Raw genomic sequence first — 20182 nt, forward strand, 5'->3', positions numbered from 1 at the left:
ACTAGTTGGTCACAGAGATTTGTTAAATTCTAAATATTAGATATTTACCAGATCTGTTTTTCTTTTCTCACTATTTAAGATTATTTGGTGTTTCTTGGACGTACTATGAAGGTATATCCCTCCACGCCTTTGTTTATGCTGTTTCTTTCAAGAACAGAGCAGCATTTCTCCTTTCCTCTACTTGGCAATATCCAATTTACTGAGATTAAGTAAAAATGTCATTCATTTGTAAACATTTACAGGCAAAATTAAACCTCCTTCTTATGCATACATCATTCTTTATACTGCCAATAGACCCGGTAACACTGTGTTACATATTTTGAGGGCTAGGAAACCATCTTGTCCATTCTTAGTGAAACCCAGAAACCAGCAGTGTCCAACACACTGTAACTGTTAAATAAAAAAAATCATTTGAAAGAATAATTAGGATTTCATTTGAACCCTAACATCATGCTTCAAATGATGTTTGAAAAAAACCCTGAGATCAACAATGAAAATATCACCTGTCTTTCCTTACCTTAAATTTTAAGGCAGGTGTTTGTGTCATAGATGATGCCTTCAATCCGTGTAGCCGTTCTTCTATGTCTCTCATCCTAGAAAGGAGTATGAGATTATGTACACATTCATATTTATAATTTCATAAGTATTAGATGTTTACCAGTTCACTAAGCATAAAGAATAAAATAATGACCCATCATCCAATCCCTCAAATTAATCCTTATTGACAGAATTTAATAAATGTACCTGCTGTAGTACAGAAAGTCTAAAAGTTTATGAAGGGACTTCCCTGGGAGTCCAGTGGTTAAGACTCCGCACTTCCAAAGCAGGGGGTGCGGGTTTGATCTCTGGTTGGGAAATTAAGATCCCATAAGCCGTGTGGAGCGGCCAGAAAAAAAAAAAAAAAAAAAAAAAAAAGGGCTAAAACAAAAAGTTTATGAAATAATTAGTAAAAGTACCCCTATTCGTCCAATACATGCTGTTAATAGCTTTTTTGGGGAAACCTTTAGTAAAATGTGAGGTACATACAAGCATATATACATCTTTAAAAAAAAACACAGCAAGTGTTCATACCACATACACTATTCTATATCTTTCCTTCTTCTACAGTTAATAATGAATCTTAGCAATCTTTTCACTTGTCTCCTGACCTACTTCAGTCTTTACAACAACTGTAATTGTCCATCATACAGATAAACCACAGTTTAACCTTCCTCTGCTGATGAACATTTGGGTTATATCAACTTTTTCCTATTACAATGTTCTGTAGCTAAGTCTGTTAAATTTGTTTTACTGGATTTTATGTCTAAAATATGGCTCTGAGGCTTGCCAACATGACATTTTCTTTCAAAACTATCAATTATTTCTGACACTAAAAAATTTATATATTTTTCCTATGGTACTTAACAAAATTCTAAATGAAATCCTTAACTTCTATAAGACAAAAATAAATTCAATGCTTCCTGAGTGAAAATTTAAGTCAGCTAAATTGTTGTTTTTATATAATTCTAACTATCAAAATGAGTGACTTTTCACTGTTCTATTAGAATCAATCAGATGATCATTAAGAGAACAAAAGAGCATGTAACTAGAGATGAAGATAGGAATGTAGCAAAGAATTAAAAGATAGTATCAGGGGCTTCCCTGGTGGCGCAGTGGTTGAGAATCCGCCTGCCAGTGCTGGGGACATGGGTTCGAGCCCTGGTCCGGGAGGATCCCACATGCTGCGGAGCAACTGGGCCCATGAGCCACAGCTACTGAGCCTGCGCGTCTGGAGCCTGTGCTCCGCAACAAGAGAGGCCGCGATAGTGAGAGGCCCGCGCACCGCGATGAAGAGTGGCCCCCCCTTGCTGCAACTAGAGAAAGCCCTCGCACAGAAACGAAGACCCAACACAGCAAAAAATAAATTGATTAATTAATAAACTCCTACCCCCAACATCTTCTTTAAAAAAAAAAAAAAAGATAGTATCAGGAAGGCTGCAAATGATAATTATAAAATCTGTCAAAAATATGTATGTCAACAAAAAAAGGGCTTTAAAATTATTTTCAGAATAATAAGAAAGGTGAAGGCCCATCTCTAAGATTAGTAAAACTATGAAGGATTACAAGCTAGTAAACATTTTCAGTAAGGATTCTACAAAGTGACTCAGCTTGGAATAAGTGTTAGATTTCACTCCTAATAAACTGTGAAGAAAAGACAGAAGGAAAAAGAGCAAGATGGAAGAATAATTCATTCCATACTATAGGAAAACACCTAATTAGTAAGAAAATTAAGTCTCTAGCTTGATTAGGCATGTTATTCAATAATCTTTGTACCCGAAACAATGTATTTTTTTCTTTACTATGAAAATCTTAAGTTTTCACCTAAGAAGTCCAGTGATTCCATGAAGACATTTTAAATTCTTTTAAGAGATTAGGGTATTTTACCGTTGTTTAGTTATATAGAGCTCATCAAGAAGATGACGTTCTTCATAGCTCATCCATTGTTCATCAGGCAACTCTTCTTCCTTCTGCAACAACTGTTCATAGAGTCGAACTGGATTCCAGCCAGTCATTATATCATAAGTGATTACACATCCCAAGGAATGTGACACTATTGAGACTTTACCCCCTTTTTCTTCAAAGTCTGGATTCCGAGAACAGAAAAGGGAATATAATCGATTCAGCTCTTGCTGAAGGCCTTTAACTAGCTGTTTGAAATAAGAAAACATCAAATTAATCACTGACTACTATAAACTTTATTTCTAAACTCAAATACACTAAGGAAGAAAAACACATATTACTGGCCAAATGTATCTAGGTTATTAAAATTAACTCAGAACCCTACAGGAAATGAAGTAAAGATATATGTAATATTTTAATCCATATCAGCACTAAAGAATAAAGGCAGATGTTACCCACACAGATCCTTTCATAGTCCTTAAACCAATTACTAAAGCCAGCAGTTCCAGAGATTTAAAAAAAAGTTCCATGCAGATTCTAGTAGATTTCCAAAGAGTCCTGGATATTTCTTCTTCATTGCAATGGACTCATATGCAATTCTAAAGTCTTGTACCTTGTAGTTTTTAAGCCACAGTAAGTTTTAGGAAAAGAATATCTGAGTTTATGGTAACAGGGTTACTAACATATTGTATATGCAACATATATATACTATTACTTTATGCATTCTTTTAAAGATTTTTTTTTGATGTAGACCATTTTTAAAGTCTTTACTGAATTTGTTACAATATTGCTTTTTTTTTTTTTTTTTTTTAATGTTTTGGTGTTTTGGCTGTGAGGCATGTGGGATCTTAGCTCCCCGACCAGGGATGGAACCCGCACCCCACGCATTGGAAGGTGAAGTCTTAACCACTGCACTGCCAGGAAGTCCCACTTTATGCATTTAGATAAGAGTAATGTAACGAAAGCCCATTGTGTGACAAAAGAAAAAGCTTATGTTGGTCTACTTGATATTCCAAAATTCCCACTAAGTTGGTAATATAGATAACAGAAAAAGTTGTTTTTAAAAAGCAGGACTTTTTTAAGGTTTAGAGGTTAATAATGTGGAGAGTATCATAGCCATTTTTCTTTGTAAAACTGCTTTCTTGAAATTTAGCTTTAACAAATATTACTGAAATATTCTATGAAGTGAGAAGAACAAGGTTCTTTTGTTACTCAAATTCATTCATACGGGGCCCTGACCTGACTTTTAAGGCAGTCCTCTCCTCTTCCTATCATTGCTTACTACTATTTAGTTATAAAATTCCTGCCTGATATTCAATTTCTCACTTCAGTCCTTCTTAATATGTCAGCTGTTATTCAGACAAACAAACATTATATACTGCTTCCATTTTCAATCTTTAGCCTCCACTAGGTTTCACTGAACATTCTTTAGCAGATACAAACTGGAAATTATTTGAGCATTCATGCTTGGTTGGGTTAGCAGTGACATGAATGAAGGTGCAATGTTCTTTCTGATTGCTGACATCACAGAGCTCTATACTGCAATACTGAGGTCTGGTTAAAGCTATTGAAACCATGTATTGGGTCTGGAGGGCTTGTTAAATACAGATTGCTGGGCTCCATCCCAGAGTTTCAGACTCAGCAGTTCTGGGGACCACACTAGTGGCAAATGCATATAAAAATCTCCCAAGACATGGGTTGTAGGTAATTCTAGTCAACAGAATTTAAGAAATAGGCAGTGTGATATCAAGTTACATGCTCTTTTCAAAGGGAGCTATAATGTAATGCTTTGGACTTGGCTTTGATAAGAATATGAACCAAACCTTAAAATTTTGTTATTTTCCTAATTTATAATCTACATGAAGGGAGGTGTAGAAAAACCTAATGTTCCAATAAAATAAATTCCTTTAAAAGCAACATTTGTTAGTAGTTTTTACTTTTGAAGGCCTTGATTTTAAGACTCCTACCATGTAAGAATAGAAACACTAGATCCCTTTGTGACCAACTATATTCATTTGGGATATCTGAACCAAGATTAATGATATACCTTGTGATCTTGATTTTATTAATTCTACAATATTATCTAATCAGTTCAGCTAACCTCTTACATATGCAGGCATTGGATGGCTCTTCAAAAGTTTAAAAGTTTCTAATTCTCATAACCACTGCCCCCAAATTAAAATTTATGAAGAAAGTCAACCGAAGAGGAAAAAACCCCAGCAGCTTCAAGAGAGAATCCAAACACCCAAAATAGGGCTGAAGAATATAATTAGTCATTTGTCCTTCTCCCTGTTACAGGAAATTTTAATGAGAAAAAGTAATTTAGAGAGTTTTAGTCATATACATCAATTAAACAATTTTCAAATAACAATGGCAAGATAGGGCCATGACAATTCTCTTTATAGTTCTTCATTTTTAAAAGCCATTGAAAAGAGAGTTCAGATGTACAAAAGATATACAGTTCTCTCTAGATTTTTCATGTTACTTTATTTAGGGTTGAAGAAAGAGCCAAAGGCTCTCTGATGATGTCTTGATAGAATGGAGTTAGTTTCTTTTTTAAAAACTGGTCCTCAGAAAGTATGGCCTGAGGAGTACTGATCGATACACAAAACTTTTTCCCTAAGCACACCTTTTTAGTGCACAATCACTAATTAGGGTCCTCCCATGTGCATCTCAGAAACTTGAGTGAAAAGGGGCCTTAGAGATGATCTAACTTAAACTGCTGTGAAGATAAAAGTCCCTTCAGTAACACCCCTTTTAAGGGATAAGGAGCTCAGCATCTACCCCAGTGAGTGTCTTCATCAAGAAGTGGTCACTCCTATTAAAAAAAAAATTTCCCCCCAGTTTTACTGAGATATAATTGAGATAGACTGTTTAATTTTAAGGTGTACAATGTAATGATGTGATATAGGTATATATTGTGAAATGATTATCACAGTAAGTTTAGTTAAAACCCATCACCTTACATTATTTACAAATTTTTTCATTGTAACACTTCTGTATTTTTAAGGCAGTTTTGCTTATAATACAGTTCTTCATTAGTAACCAAACATGTTCCTTTCTGTATTTTCAATTCACGGATCCTTATTTTACTTTCTAGAATTAACAGAGTAAGTCTATCCCTTTTTTTTCCTTAAATTGTAGCCCTTGAAATATATAAAGACAGATATATACTTAATTACAACTTGAAAATCTAAGCACAAGGAATTTATATATCATAATATCTTTGATCCTCATGACAATCTTTATCAACTAGGTATTTTATATCCATTATATAAGTGAGGAAGCTGAGAAAGTGAGAAATTTGATCTAAGCTAGTTAAGTGGCAGGTTTTGAATCTGCATCTATTTGACTCCAAAGGTTGAGAGGAAGAGAAAAAAGACTCTTATTTATGCCTATCAAATAAACCTAGCAAGGTTAATTCACCAGGCATGACAATCCTACAGAAGCCCTGCTGGCTGTTACTTATCACTACTTCCCTTTGGAAACATATATTGTTGAAAAATAATTTAGTCTAAATATTGCCTAACACCAACCTTGTGTTAAATGGACTTTGATTTGCAAAATCAGCTTTCCTTTTTAAAGAATAAGAACAATTTTTGCCCACTTCTCGCTAAGTTTTTCTTTTATTTTCTTTTGTTCTTCACAATGCCTTAAGCAATGTTCCCAAACTTCTCTGATGTTATCACCTGGGGAACTGTTAAAAACACAAATTCACAGGTTCTATCTCAGACCCACTGAATCAGGATCTCCAGAGGAGGGACCTGGGAAAGTATTTTTTAGTTTCTTTTTCTTAACTTTTTATTTGGGAGTAATTTCAAATTTATAAAATGTTGCAAAATAAAAATAGTACAAAGATCCTCACATAGGCTTTATCCAAAATTCACCTAATGTTAGCATTTCCTCCTATTTGCCTTATCATTTGTTCTGTTTCTGTAACACACACACAACTTTTTTGTGAACCATTTAAGGATATATTACATGTCATGGTCCTTTACCCCCAAATACTCCAGTGTATATTTCCTAAGACTAGGAATATTCTCTTCCACAATCATAGTGCTGTCATCAACTTCATAATTCACTTTGATGTATTTCATCTAATCTAGTCTACCATTCACATTTTAATTTTGCCAGTTGATCTAATTTTATCCTTTGTAGCATTTCCCCCGACCCAGTACAGGATACAGTCTAGGATGAGATATTACAATTAGCTATCACATCTCTTTAATCTTCTCTATCTGGAACATTTTCCACAGCCATTCTTTCTCTTTTATTTATTATACCAACATTTTAAAAGAATACAGTCTCATTCCTACTTTTTAATTACAACTTCCTCATTTTATGTTTGTCTGATGCTTCCTCATAATTGGAATACTACATAAATAATGCTGTGTCCTTCTCTGGGTGTCCCGCAGGAACACCCCATAAAGTTGTTGCTTGATTTCTCCACTGTATACCTTTATTTTCTAAACTAAAAGCAGTCTGAGAGGATACACTTTAAGACCATGCAAATATTCTGTTCCTCATCAAAAAATCTGCCCTCATTTTAGCATCCACTGATGATTCTTGCCCAGTCCTCTCCCCTACCTGATCCTACCATGACGGCTGCAAAATGAGACTTTCCAACTCCAGCATTCCTTCCACATTTATTAGTAGGCCCTTGGCATCCTACTGAAGCAAAGGACCTCCCTTCTTCCCAATTTGTTTATTTATTTATCATTGATAAGGACTTACACATTTTTCAATGATTTAGAATTCCTTAGTACATTAACCTTATTATAATTCTACAAAAGTACTATTAGTAATTCCTTACAATAGGTAATAATTACTTAATTATTTTGGTGCTCAAATTGTTCCAGGTTTGGTCAGTGGGATATGCTTCTTTAATTTGACTATTATGTCCTTGTGTCTTGCTTCATCATTCTTTGGAGCATTTTTCTACCTTGTGTCAAAACAAATTCTTCCAGCTTTGACTTGGACCTATCCTGTCCCAGCCCTGGAATCAGCCATTTTTCCAAGGAACTCTACTTTTTCTTAGTGGAGAATAACAATGCTAGAGGCAAAGATCTGGGTGCTAGGTATGCTCATTGGACTGGGGTGTCTGCTTCTTGGCCCTTTCAGTGGACAGAGGTAGGAAATATATGCATATATATATATACTTCTGTGCTTAAGCTTAAATATATAGATGTTATCTACATACACTGGCTTATTTTCAAAATCATAAATTCACATTAATACCCTCAATTCCAATGCCCCTCATGGGGTTCTTTTTTTGCCCACATTTTTAATGAGCACCACAAGTGACTGTTCTAATTAGGGATGTTTGGGATACATTGCTGAAGATTGCTGGTGAATCTCAGACACAATTCTCAGTGCTTTTCCATGAAATTCAACTGGATCAAAAAACCAACTAATTTAAAACACTGGGTGTTCTTCCATTTCATTTATCTTAATGATCAGTTCCCTTTTCCTACTGAATATCTGGTTTATTCAATTCCATTCTGAGGAAAATTATCTTTGACTATAAGAGCAAACTAAAAAGTGATCACTTTCTCAGTCATCATTCACCAATGGCCAGAGGTCTGAGTCTGGCGCTTTTCTCTTTTTAGTTTTTCTGGATATTAACGCCAACTTAAAGTTTTTAAAAAGCACTTATTACTTTTAGGGGACATGACTCAGCACATTTTAGCCTTGAAGATTCAGGATACCGTTTTAGGAGTACTACCAACCACATGTGCGTGTGCATGTGCGCGCGCGCGCATGTGTGTGTGTGTGTGTGTGTGTGTGTATGTGTGTATAGTAATATGCTCTCAGCCCTTCTCTTTCCTTTTCCCCCCGCCTCACTGGTTTACTTGCAATACTATAGTTCAGTGTTCTAACCTTTAGAGCATACCTAATGATGCCCATTGTTCACTATAAAGGAGTATGAACGTGGAAATTATTAAGTGTTCTACTTCACCGACTAGGCCTTCCTTTTTGGTTAGAATTAAGCCCAGAATAGCAATTCTCCTTGTAGCTTCTTTTACTGTTTGTTCTCAATCAGATCAAGGCAGATCTTGCCCAATACTGGTATATGGCAATGAGGGGATATAGAAAGAGGAATGAAGAAAAATCCTAAGGGGATGGTAGTTGGAAGAGAAGGAATTTTCTGTGGCAACTAACCAAACATATTTCTGTTGATATGTACAAGATATCCTGGATTAAGTTAGGGAATGACTCTGAATGAACAAAATCAGCAACGGATTGGCTTGGAGTAGCACAGAGCAGCAGAGCCGCTCTATTGGTAATTACTCCTTGTACTAGTTTCTTTACCTTCAAATGAAGATACTAATCATATCTACTTCATAGGGTAAGGATTAAACAAGTTAATACATGTTAGGTAATTAATGTGGTTATTCCCATGAAACAAAATTCTTTTTCTGTTACCAATAAAGTGACAAATTGCATTGGTAGAGATTCCCTCATCCCTCTGAATAAACTATCTCCCTTCACCTACCCTCCCCATCTGCCCCCCTTTAGGGTTATCTTTGTGATGCATGAGCAAAATTACCATTTGAAAACTACAAAACTCCACTATAGAAATGACACAATAAAAGCAAGTCTTTTATATACAAAAACACTTGAAGGACATTTCTAAATGTTTAAAACTCTTTTGTGGGACTTCCCTGGTGGTCCAGTGGTCAAGAATCTGCCTTCCAATGCAGGGGACATGGGTTCGACCCCTGGTCTGGGCAACTAAGCCTGCATGCTCTAGAGCCTGCGTGCCACAACTAGAGAGCCCACACGCCACAACGAAGAGCCCATGTGACACAATGAAAGATCCTGCATGCCGCAACTAAGACCTGACACAGCCAAACGAATAAATAAATATTTTTTAAAAAGCTCTTTTGTGAGGATAATACTCATAGATATTACTAATCAGACTTATGAAAACTGTTATTTTTCAAAGAGCTATTTTCTAACCAACCTCTCACTTCCAAGGTTACCCATTTTATTAAGTGTCCCAATGTGTAGTTTAAGACTTCAAATGCACTATGAAATACAGGCTATTTATAGATTAATGGATTCCTATAATTTCTTACTTGCTTGTAAAAAAAGAACATAAAATGTTAAAATTCAGGACACATGTTATCACTCAAAAAAATACCCAATAGCAATAAGATAATCATGATACTTACTTCATCTCTATAAAGTGGGCTAGTATAATACATTATGTCCATTGCACTGCTATTTAACATATCCCTTAAACCTCGCACTTTGTCTGGAGTAATGGAATCAACAGTGTCTACAAGTTAAAAAAAAAATTAAACTTAGAGAGGATACATTTTAGGGAAAGAATAAACTGTGAAAAAAGTTACATTCCTTGAAATAACTGCTTTAAATTAACATTTATATATTCAAGACTAGCTTTGAATCTAATGAACCTTACCTTCTTGAAATTTTACTATATGTAAATTTAAAAATAATGATGAAGGGTATTTACCTACTGCAAACATCACTGCACTCATTAGTGCTGAAAGGTTAAAAAACATTTCCTCTAAATCAGGAACAAGCTAAGGATATCTACTTTTTTTTTATAATTAAAAAATTTTTTATTGAGGTTCAGTTGATATACAATATTATATAAGTTCCAGGTGTACAAACAGTAATTCACAATTTTTAAAGGTTATATTCCATTTTCAGTTATAAAATATTGGCTATAGTCCTAGTGTTGAACAATATATCCTTGTAGCTTATTTATTTTATATGCAGTAGTTTGTACTTCTCAATCCCCCCCTTCCCCTATCTTCTCCCTCCCCCCGGTAACCACTAGTTTGTTCTCTGTGAGTCTATTTCTTTTCTGTTATATTCGCTAGTTTGCTTTGTTTTTTAGATTCCACATATAAGTGATAACATACAGTGTTTGTCTTTGTATGACTTATTTCACTTAGCATAATACCCTCCAAGTCCATCCATGTCATTGCAAATGGCAAAATTTCATTATTCTTTTATGGCTGAGTAGTATTCCATTGTGTATGTATATATATGACATCTTCTTTATCCATTCATCTGTTGATGGACACTTAGGTTACTTCCACATCTTCACTATTATAAATACGTAATGCTGCTATCAACATTGGGGTGTGTGTAACTTTTCAAATTACTGTTTTCGTTTTTTTCGGATATATACTCAGGAGTGGAATTGCTGGGTCATATGGTAGCTCTATTTTTAGTTTTTTGAGGAACCTCTGTACTGTTTTCTAGGGCTGCACCAATTTACATTCCCACCATCAGCGTGTGAAGGTTCCCTTTTCTCCACATCCTCTCCAACATTTGTTATTTGTGTCCTTTTTGATGATAACCATTCTGACAGGTGTGAGGTAATAGCTCACTGTAGTTTTAATCTGCATTTCTTTAGTGATTAATAATGTTGAGCATCTTATTTGCCTGTTGGCCATTTGTGCATCTTCTTTGGAAAAACGTCTATTCAGGTCTTCTGCCCATTTTAATTGGGTTGTTTATTTTTCTTGATGTCGAGCTATATGAGGTATTGGATATTAACCCCTTATTGGTCATATCATTTGCAAATATTTTCTCCCATTCCAGAGTGTTCCACCTATGTTTTCTTCTAGTTTTGTGGGTTTACACTTAGGTCTTTAATCCATTTTGAGTTTATTTTTGTATCTTGTGTTAGAGAAAATTCTAATTTCACTCTTTTACATGTAACTCTCCGGTTTTCCTGGCACCACTCATTGAAGAAACTGTCTTTTCCCCATTGTATATTCTTGTCTCCTTTGTTGTAGATTAATTGACGATAGTGCATGGGTTTATTTGTTCCATTGATCTGTGTGTTGGTTTTTGTGCCAGTACCCTACTGTTTTGATGACTGTAGCTTCATAGTATAGTCTGAAGTCAGGGAGTGTGATTCCTCTAGCTCTGTTCTTCTTTCTCAAGATTGTTTTGGCTATGCAGGGTCTTCTGTGTTTCCATACACATTTTAAAATTATTTGTTCTATGAAAAAATTTCATAGAACAAAGTGAGAAATTATAGAAATCTATTTGTTCTGTGAAAAATGCCCTTGGTATTTTGATAGGGATTGCACCGAATCTGTAGATTGCCTTGGGTAGTATGGTCATTTTAACAATATTAATTCTTCCAATCCATGAACATAGTATATCTTTCCATCTGTTGGTGTTGCCTTCAATTTCTTTCATTGGTGTCTTATAGTTTTCTGAGAACAGGTCTTTTACCTCCTTAGGTAGGTTTATTCCTAGGTATTTTACTCTTTTTGATGTAATGGTAAATGGGATTGTTTCCTTAATTTATCTTTTTTGACAGTTTGTTGTTAGTGTATAGAAGTGCAACAGTTTTCTGAAGATTATTTTGTACCTTGCAACTTCACTGAATTCATTGATGAGCTCTAGCAGTTTTATGGTGGTGTCCTTAGGATTGTCTAGGTATAGTATCACAACATCTGCAAACAGTGACAGTTTTACTTCTTCCTTTCCAATGTGGATTCCTTTTATTTCTCTTTCTTATCTGATTGCTGTGGCGAGGACTTCTAATACTCTGCTGAATAAAAGTGGTGAAAGTGAGCATTCTTGTCTTGTTCCTGATCTTAGAGGAAATGCTTTAAGTTTTTCACCACTGAGCATGATGTTAGCTGTGGGCTTGTCATATATGGCCATATATGTTGAAGTATGTTCCTTCTATGCCTATTTCCTGGTGAGTTTTTATCATAGGATATTTACTATTTGAACAAATGTTCTATCTGAAGTCTTAGCCAGTGCAATAGAATAAGAAAAAGAAATAATAGTTTTAAGAAATGGAAAAGATCTGTTTTCATTTGCAGGTCATGTGATTGTCTACACAGAATATACAAAAGAATCTACAGAAAAAATACTAGAACTCTCAGTTTTTTTTTTTTTTTTTTGGTACACGGGCCTTTCACTGTTGTGGCCTCTCCCGTTGCAGAGCACAGGCTCTGGATGCGCAGGCTCAGCGGCCATGGCTCACGGGCGCAGCCGCTTCGTGGCATGTGGGATCTTCCCGGACCGGGGCACAAACCCATGTCCCCTGCCTCGGCAGGTGGACTCTCAACCACTGCGCCACCAGGGAAGCCCTAGAACTCTCAGTTTTAATGCATGTATAGTTTTGCATAACTACCACCATGATCAGGACACAAAACTGTTCCATCACCCTAAAAAAACTCCCACATGCTGCCCTTTAGAACTCAACTCCCCACCTCCAAACCCTGGCAGCCACTGATCTGTTCTCTATCCCTATAGTTTTGTCTTTTGCAGTACGTCATATAAATGGAAGCATAAATTATATAACCTTTGGGTTTCACTTCTGTGACGTTGTGATATAAGAAATACATATTTCGTCCTTGTCCCTGGTTCTGACACAGGGTTCCAAAAACCCTTTTAAGTTCCTGAGTGATAGGGTGAAAGGAATGTCTTTTATAATTCATAATGAGCCTCTGCCAATCCTAACTAAGTATATGCTAATGAGCTGACTCTTAGAGAATGGGGGCTGGTTGCCAGAGGAACCAATTTTGAACTTTCTGTCCCATTCACCAACCTCTGGGAAGGGGAGAGGGGCTGGAGGTTAAGTTCAATTGCCAATAGCCAATGATTTAATCAATTATGCCTACATGATGGACCCTCCATAAAAACCCGAAACAACAGGGGCTGAAGGGCTTCTAGGTTGTTGAACAAATGGAAGTACTAGAAGCATTGTGCACTTGAAGACGACATGAAATCTCTGCACCCCATACATTGCCCTATGTAGCTCTTCATCTGGTTGTTCATCTGTATCCTCTGTAATAGTCTTTAAACGAATAAATGTAATTTAAACCAGTAAATGTAAGTACAGTTGATCCTTGAACAACATGGGTTTGAATTCTGTGGATCCTCTTATATGCAGATTTTTTTCAATAAATACATACTACAGTACTAGACCATCTGTGGTTGTCTGCATCTGCAGATGGGGAACTGTGAATACAGGGTTGGAATATAAGTTTATACTTGGATTTTTGACTGGGGCTGAGGGGGATGTCGGTGCCCTTAATGTCTGTTCAAAGGTCAACTGTAAATGTTTCCCTGAATTTTGTGAGTTGTTCTAGTAAATTACTGAAGCTCAGGAGGGGGTCGTGGGACCCCCCCCCCCCCCCCAATTTATAGTCAGTCACAACTACAGGGGACAATCTGGAACTTGTGATTGGCATCTGAAGCGGGCAAAAGCCTCGTGAGACTGAGACCTTAATCTGTCTATACTATCTCTGAGCAGTTAGTGTCAGAAATGAATTAAATTGTAGGACACCACACTGATGTCCACCAAGAACGAAAGAATTGGCTGGTGTGGGAAAATCCCCAACATATTTGGTGTCAGAAGTGTTGAGAAGAGAGAGAAACAGTGGTGTTCTTCCTTTAGCTTCTTTCACTCAGCATAATGCCTTCAAGATTCCATTGCAGTAGTTTAAACCTAACAGAAAATTACAGACGTAGGGGTTTTATTAAATGTTAATTCATCCAAGTTATCTATTGATACATTCCTGAGCAGCCTAAAATATTTATCTGGGTGAATGGAAAAAGCTCAAAAGATAATGTTACTACACCAGAACTTTACATATGAGCTGTTGCTGCTGAGAAGTCTTCTTTGGTCACAATCTTTTTTTGCTGTTGTTGTTAAACGCATTACAACTTTGATGTCACTTTGGTTTATAAGCTATAACTGACATTCCTAACTGACTATGAGGCAGAATCACAGACTAGGAAGAAACTTTGGAAATCATCCAGGGAGGCAGTTCAGATGAACAAGGGCTCTGGTATCGTGCAGACCTAGATTTTTGCCTGCCATTCTTCATTAAATTCACATTTTACTGAGTTTCAGTCTCCCTATTTCTTGTGTGTGTGTGTGGTACGCGGGCCTCTCACTGTTGTGGCCTCTCCCATTGCGGAGCACAGGCTCCGGACACGCAGGCTCAGAAGCCATGGCTCACGGGCCCAGCCGCTCCGCGGCATGTGGGATCTTCCCAGACCAGGGCACGAACCCATGTCCCCTGCATCGGCAGGCGGACTCTCAACCACTGAGCCACCAGGGAAGCCCTCCCTATTTTTAAAAGAGAAAATAAAAGTAGGTATTTCATAGATTTGTGAGAAAATTAAATGAGATACTCCACGTAAAATGAACCACAGAGTGCCAGGCACATAGTAAAAGCTCAAAAAACAGCAGCTACAATGTTCAGTACAACTCTCTCATCTTTCAGATTATGTAAATAATCAACCTAAACATTCTATTTTAATGGTCTTAATATTCAAAGGACAAAACTTTGTGTAAAGAAAGATGCATATATTATATAATTTCTCTATGTTAGATTATAATTCACCAGCCCAAGGAATACAGGAACAACAATAAAACAAAAGGCCTGAAGGCTTCCCTGGTGGCGCAGTGGTTGAGAGTCCGCCTGCCAATGCAGGGGACACGGGTTCGTGCCCCGGTCCCGGAGGATCCCACATGCCATGGAGCGGCTGGGCCTGTGAGCCATGGCCGCTGAGCCTGCACGTCTGGAGCCTGTGCTCCGCAACGGGAGAGGCCACAGCAGTGAGAGGCCCGCATACTGCAAAAAAAAAAAGCCCTGAGATTTTTATTTTCCAAATATAAGGGAAGAAAATTGTTAGGAAGAAAATGTAAGCTTATATAAAACTGTGGACAACATATGTTTTAAAAGCATTGACGGGTCACTTCTCTGTCAAAAACTTTAGAAAACATTTTGTTCCCTTCACTTGTCTCTCTCCTTCCCACCATCCACAGAGGGCATGCATAAAAACTGTGTTATCTGTGAAATCTATACAGTGGTCCAAAACGACATAAGTTGATGTAATTATTTTTTTTTAATCAATGGATTTTATTTTCTTAAATAATCTAGAACAAAGAGTGAGTATAACTCAAGACAAATGAATTAAAGACACTTCATTCCCAATGAGCAACACTTTGTTGCCTGACTAAATCATTTAATTTTTAAACAAAATGTACCTCCATCCAGAGTAAGTTTTGACCGCCACTCAACAGGCAGAAATTCAACATGTGTTGCATGGTTGGAAAAATGCCTTTCTTCTATTTTTCTTGCAGCCTCTCTCATCCTAAAAAAAACCAAACCAAAACAAAACTTTATCAGAGTAACTTCCCATATGTATTTACATGGTATAAAATGTCTTTAATCATAACACTTCCACTTGCTTATAACTTTGTCCAATTATGTTTCAATTACTGCTACACTGTGCAACAGTTTGTAATACTAGGATACCTTCATTTCAAAACTATTTTCCTAAATTTGCCATCTATGATTTCAAATATTACAAGCTTCAATATTATATTCTAAATAATTATATGTATAAATCTTTAGAAGAGAGAATAGTATAATAAAATACCCCAGCTCCAAATATTAGCACATCGTGACCTGTTATTTCATCTATTCCTCCACTTGCTCTCCCCACAACATAGATTTTTAAATTTTATTTTGAAAGTTAAGGTACAGCAAAATTGACTTTTTTCCTTTTGGTGTCAACTTTATAGATTCGTGATTAGCACCACTACAGTCAAGATACAGAATAGTTCTATTATCAAAAAAAACTCCCTCAGGCTATCCCTTTATGTTAGCACCCTTCCCCCATAATATTTTAAAGGAAATCCCAGATATCACAGCAGTGCATCTATAAATAGTTCAGTATATATTTCTAAAATGTAAGGAAAACATAACTTATTCAGAACTATTATCATACCAATCCTTCATTTCAACAATTATGTTTAGCGGTCCCATTTTCCCAGTTAGACTATAGATGTTATTTTATAATAACATAAAAAATATTTTTTTACACTTTTGAATTGAGCTCCGAATACAGCCTATGCATTGCAATTGGAAGATATGTCTCTCAAGTATCTTTTAATCTATAGATTGCTCTCTCTCTTCTTTGGCTTTGTAATTCTGTTTATGTTCTGTAGAGTTTCTGAGAGTCTGATTTTTTAATGACTGCATCCCCAAGTGTTATTTAACATGTTCATTGTTCCCTATTTGGTAGTGAGATATAGCGGCCTGATAAGATTCAAGTTCTATTGTTTTGGCAAGACTACTACTCCATAGGTATATATACCTGGTTTTCTCTCTTTTTGGTGACACTAGCAGTTGTTACGATCACTGCTTATATCCGTTAATTTACTATGATTGCAAAAAAGTGTTTTTTAAATCCCATCACTCCTTATACTTCTGGAAAGAGAAATTTCCTCACATCAAGTATTGGCTGCCTTGTGATACAATCAAATAGTTTCTGTGTGAACTGAGAAAAGGCAGGATAAATGGTTAATTCTTCTCTTTTATTAACAATTAAATACTGAGTTGCTATAGGTTTTATATTTTTTGACATCATTCATTACTAACTCATAGATTTAAACATATTTGAAGTATTCCAACCCACTGTAGTTATTATCCTTACGGATGCTCAAATTGTTTCTGTTTTTGGTCAGTGAGTCTCTTCAAGTTGACATGTGTCTCTTTGACACGACCTCAATAGTTTGTTTTTTTTTTTCAACAATTCAGTGGCTTTTAGTATATCACTGAATTGTACAACCATCACCATTATCTAAGTTCAGAACACTTTCATCACTCCCAGAAGAAACACCATACCCAGAGTACTCACTTCTGATAATTCCTACCTCCAGGCCCTGGCACCATAAATCTACTGTGTGTCTCTCTGAATTTGACTATACTGGATTTTTTCAGATAAATGGAACTATAATACATGGCCTTTTGTGTCTGGCTTCTTTCACTTAGCACAATGTTTCAAAGTTTGTCCATGTTGTATCATGAGTCACTACTTCTTTGCTTTTTATGGTTGAATAATATTCTACTGTATGAATACACCGTTTCTGCTTATCCATTCACCAGCTGATGGACATTTGAACTGTTTCCTTTTTTTTTTTTTTTGGCTATTATAAATAATGCTGCTATGAATATTAACAAGTTTTTGCATAGATGTATGTTTTCAATTCTCTTGGGTATATACCTGGAAGTGGAATTGTTGGCTCTTATGCTAACTTCACATTTAATTTTTCTGAGGAAGTGCCAAACTGTTTTCTAAAGCAGTTGTGCTATTTTACAATCCCATCAGCAACATATGAGGGTCCTAATTTTTCCACATCCTTGCTAATACTTGCTATTTCCCATCTTTTTGATGAGTCATCCTAGTCGTCAGCATGAAGTGGTATGTCTCTGGTTTTGAATTGCATTTCCTTAATGACGAATAATACTGAGCATCTTTTTATGTGCTTATGGGCCATCTGTATATTTTATTTGGATAACTGTTTATTCAAATCCTTCACTCATTAAAAAAATTGGGTTATTTATTTTATTATTGAATTTGTAGGTGTTCTTTATATATGTTAGATGCTAGACATATATCAGACTTATGATTTGCAAATATTTTCTACCATTTTGTGGGTTGTCTTTACTTACTTGATAGTGTTCTTTGAAGAACTAAAGTTTTAAATTTTGACAAAGCCCAATTTATCTTTTTTTTTCCTTAGTGGCTTTTACTTTTAGTGTTATATATCAGAAACCATTGCCTAACCCAAGGCAATGGTTGTAAATCACAAAGATTTACTCCTATATTTTCTAAGAGTTTTATAGTTTTAGCTTTTATATTTAGGTCTTTGATCCACTCTGAATTAATTTTTGTATGTGGTGTAAGGTAGGGGTTTCACTTCATTCTTTTGCATGGGGATATCCCGGTGTCCTAGCACCATTTGTTAAAAGGCTATTCTTTCCTGATTGCATTATTTTGGTATTCGTGTTGAAAATCAACTGAACTCTCAATTCTATTCCATTGATCTAGGTCTATCTACTCACCAGCCAGTACCACAATGTCTTGATTACTATAGCTTTGTAGCAAATTATGAAATTGGGAAGGGTAAGTCATCCATCTTTATTCTTTTTCAAGATTGTTTTGGCTATTCTGGGTCCCCTGCATTTACATGTGAATTTTAGGATCAGCCTGTCAATTTCTGAAAAAATGATAGGTGAAATTTTAATAGGGATTGTGGTGAAATTTGTAGATCCATTTAGGAAGTACTGGCATCTTAACAACATTAAATCTTCTAATCCTCAAATGTGGGTTGCCTTTTCCATTTATTTAAGTCTTCTTTAATTTCTTTCAATGGTGTATTATAGTTTTCAGTGTAGAAATCTTACACTTCTTTTGTTAAACTTATTCCTAGGTATTTTATCCTTTTTGATGCTATAGGAAGTGGAAATGCTTTAATTTTCATTGCTAGTGTAGAAATACAATTGATTTTTTTGGCCACACTGCACGGCTTGTGGGATCTTTTTTTTTTAAATTTTATTTATTTTTGGCTGCATTGGGTCTTTGTTGCTGCACACAGGCTTTCCCTAGTTGCAGCAAGCGGGGGCTACTCTTCGTTGTGGTGCATGGGCTTCTCATTGCAGTGGCTTCTCTTGTTGTGGAGCACAGGCTCTAGGTGCACAGGCTTCAGTAGTTGTGGCTCATGGGTTCTAGAGCACAGGCTCAGTAGTCGTGGCACATGGGCTTAGTTCCTCTGTGGCATGTGGGATCTTCCCAGACCAGGGCTCGAACCTGTGTACCCTGCATTGGCAGGCGGATTCTTAACCACTGTGCCAGCAGGGAAGCCCTCCTCTATTTTTAGAAGTTCTTTATATTTAGAGATATTAACTGTTCATCTGTGATACAAGATGCAAATGGATTTTCTCAGTTTGTTTTATTTCTTTTTTTTTGCCATATGGTTTTTTTGGGATTATATATTTATCAATATTTTCCCTTAAGGTCTCTGGATCAAGTTATAGTTAGGACAGTTTTCTCTATTACTAAGGTACATAAGAATTCAAACTCCCCTCAATCCTACCTTTTAAATCCATAGTATTTGTATGGTTTCATTTCTTAGGTTCAAATGTGATCCCACTGAAATTTATCTTAGTGTGAAAAATGGGCCCAATTTAACTTTTTTCCATATGGCTGCCTAGCTATCCCAACACACTATTTGTTAAAAGTCTATCTTTCTCCATTTCTAGTATATTTTTATTTTTAAAATTATTTATTTGTTTATTTATTTATTTATTTATGGCTGTGTTGGGTCTTCATTGCTACACAGGCTTTCTCTAGTTGCAGCGAGCGGGGGTTACTCTTCGTTGTGGTGTGTGGAGCGCACAGGCTTAGTTGCTCTGCGGCATGTGGGATCCTCCCGGACCAGGGATTGAACCCGTGTCCCCTGCATTGGCAGGTGGATTCCTAACCACTGCGCCTCCGGGGAAGTCCTTCTCGTATGTTTTTAAAGCATTTTTTACAATATGATTATATTTTATTGATTATCGACCACCAAAGTTGCCATTTAAAAAGTCTATATAGATTCTAGGTTGTGAAAAAGAAAATCTGCTTCCATTAACATCACTGAAAATAAAGATGATAGCCAAAACTTCAGACTCTTTTATTACCACATTCTAAAAAGGTTTTTTTTTGCCATCTTTCAAGTATTCAGCTTTAACAAATTTGAACATATACAAGAAGGAATATATTTTAAGATTTCTAATATTATTCTATGCACTTATTCATTTTTGATGGCTATATAGTTCATATATATTTCATTATGATATAATAATCAGGAAGTGGTATGTATGTTGCTGTCTGAATGTACAAAATAATAAAGAAGTTCATTTAGGCTAGTGGTTCTCAAACA

General features: G+C 36.0%; 1 protein-coding gene across 9 annotated transcripts in view; it reads right to left on the reverse strand.

The window, feature by feature from the left end:
• Positions 1–20182, reverse strand: part of DDHD1 (DDHD domain containing 1) — a 91095-nt gene that overhangs the window by 17114 nt on the left and 53799 nt on the right. For all 9 annotated transcript variants that reach the window (XM_027111269.1, XM_027111268.1, XM_027111264.1 and 6 more), the window contains 4 exons: positions 15458–15564; positions 9618–9724; positions 2425–2687; positions 518–593 (listed from right to left, as the gene is read on the reverse strand). In XM_027111269.1, the coding sequence (XP_026967070.1) occupies positions 518–593; positions 2425–2687; positions 9618–9724; positions 15458–15564 (553 nt within the window). The remainder of the gene's footprint in view (positions 1–517; positions 594–2424; positions 2688–9617; positions 9725–15457; positions 15565–20182) is intronic.

The sequence above is a fragment of the Aethalodelphis obliquidens genome, unplaced genomic scaffold, assembly GCF_003676395.1.
Source record: "Aethalodelphis obliquidens isolate GAN/ISIS:26980383/991018 unplaced genomic scaffold, ASM367639v1 scaffold10, whole genome shotgun sequence".
NCBI lineage: Eukaryota > Metazoa > Chordata > Mammalia > Artiodactyla > Delphinidae > Aethalodelphis > Aethalodelphis obliquidens.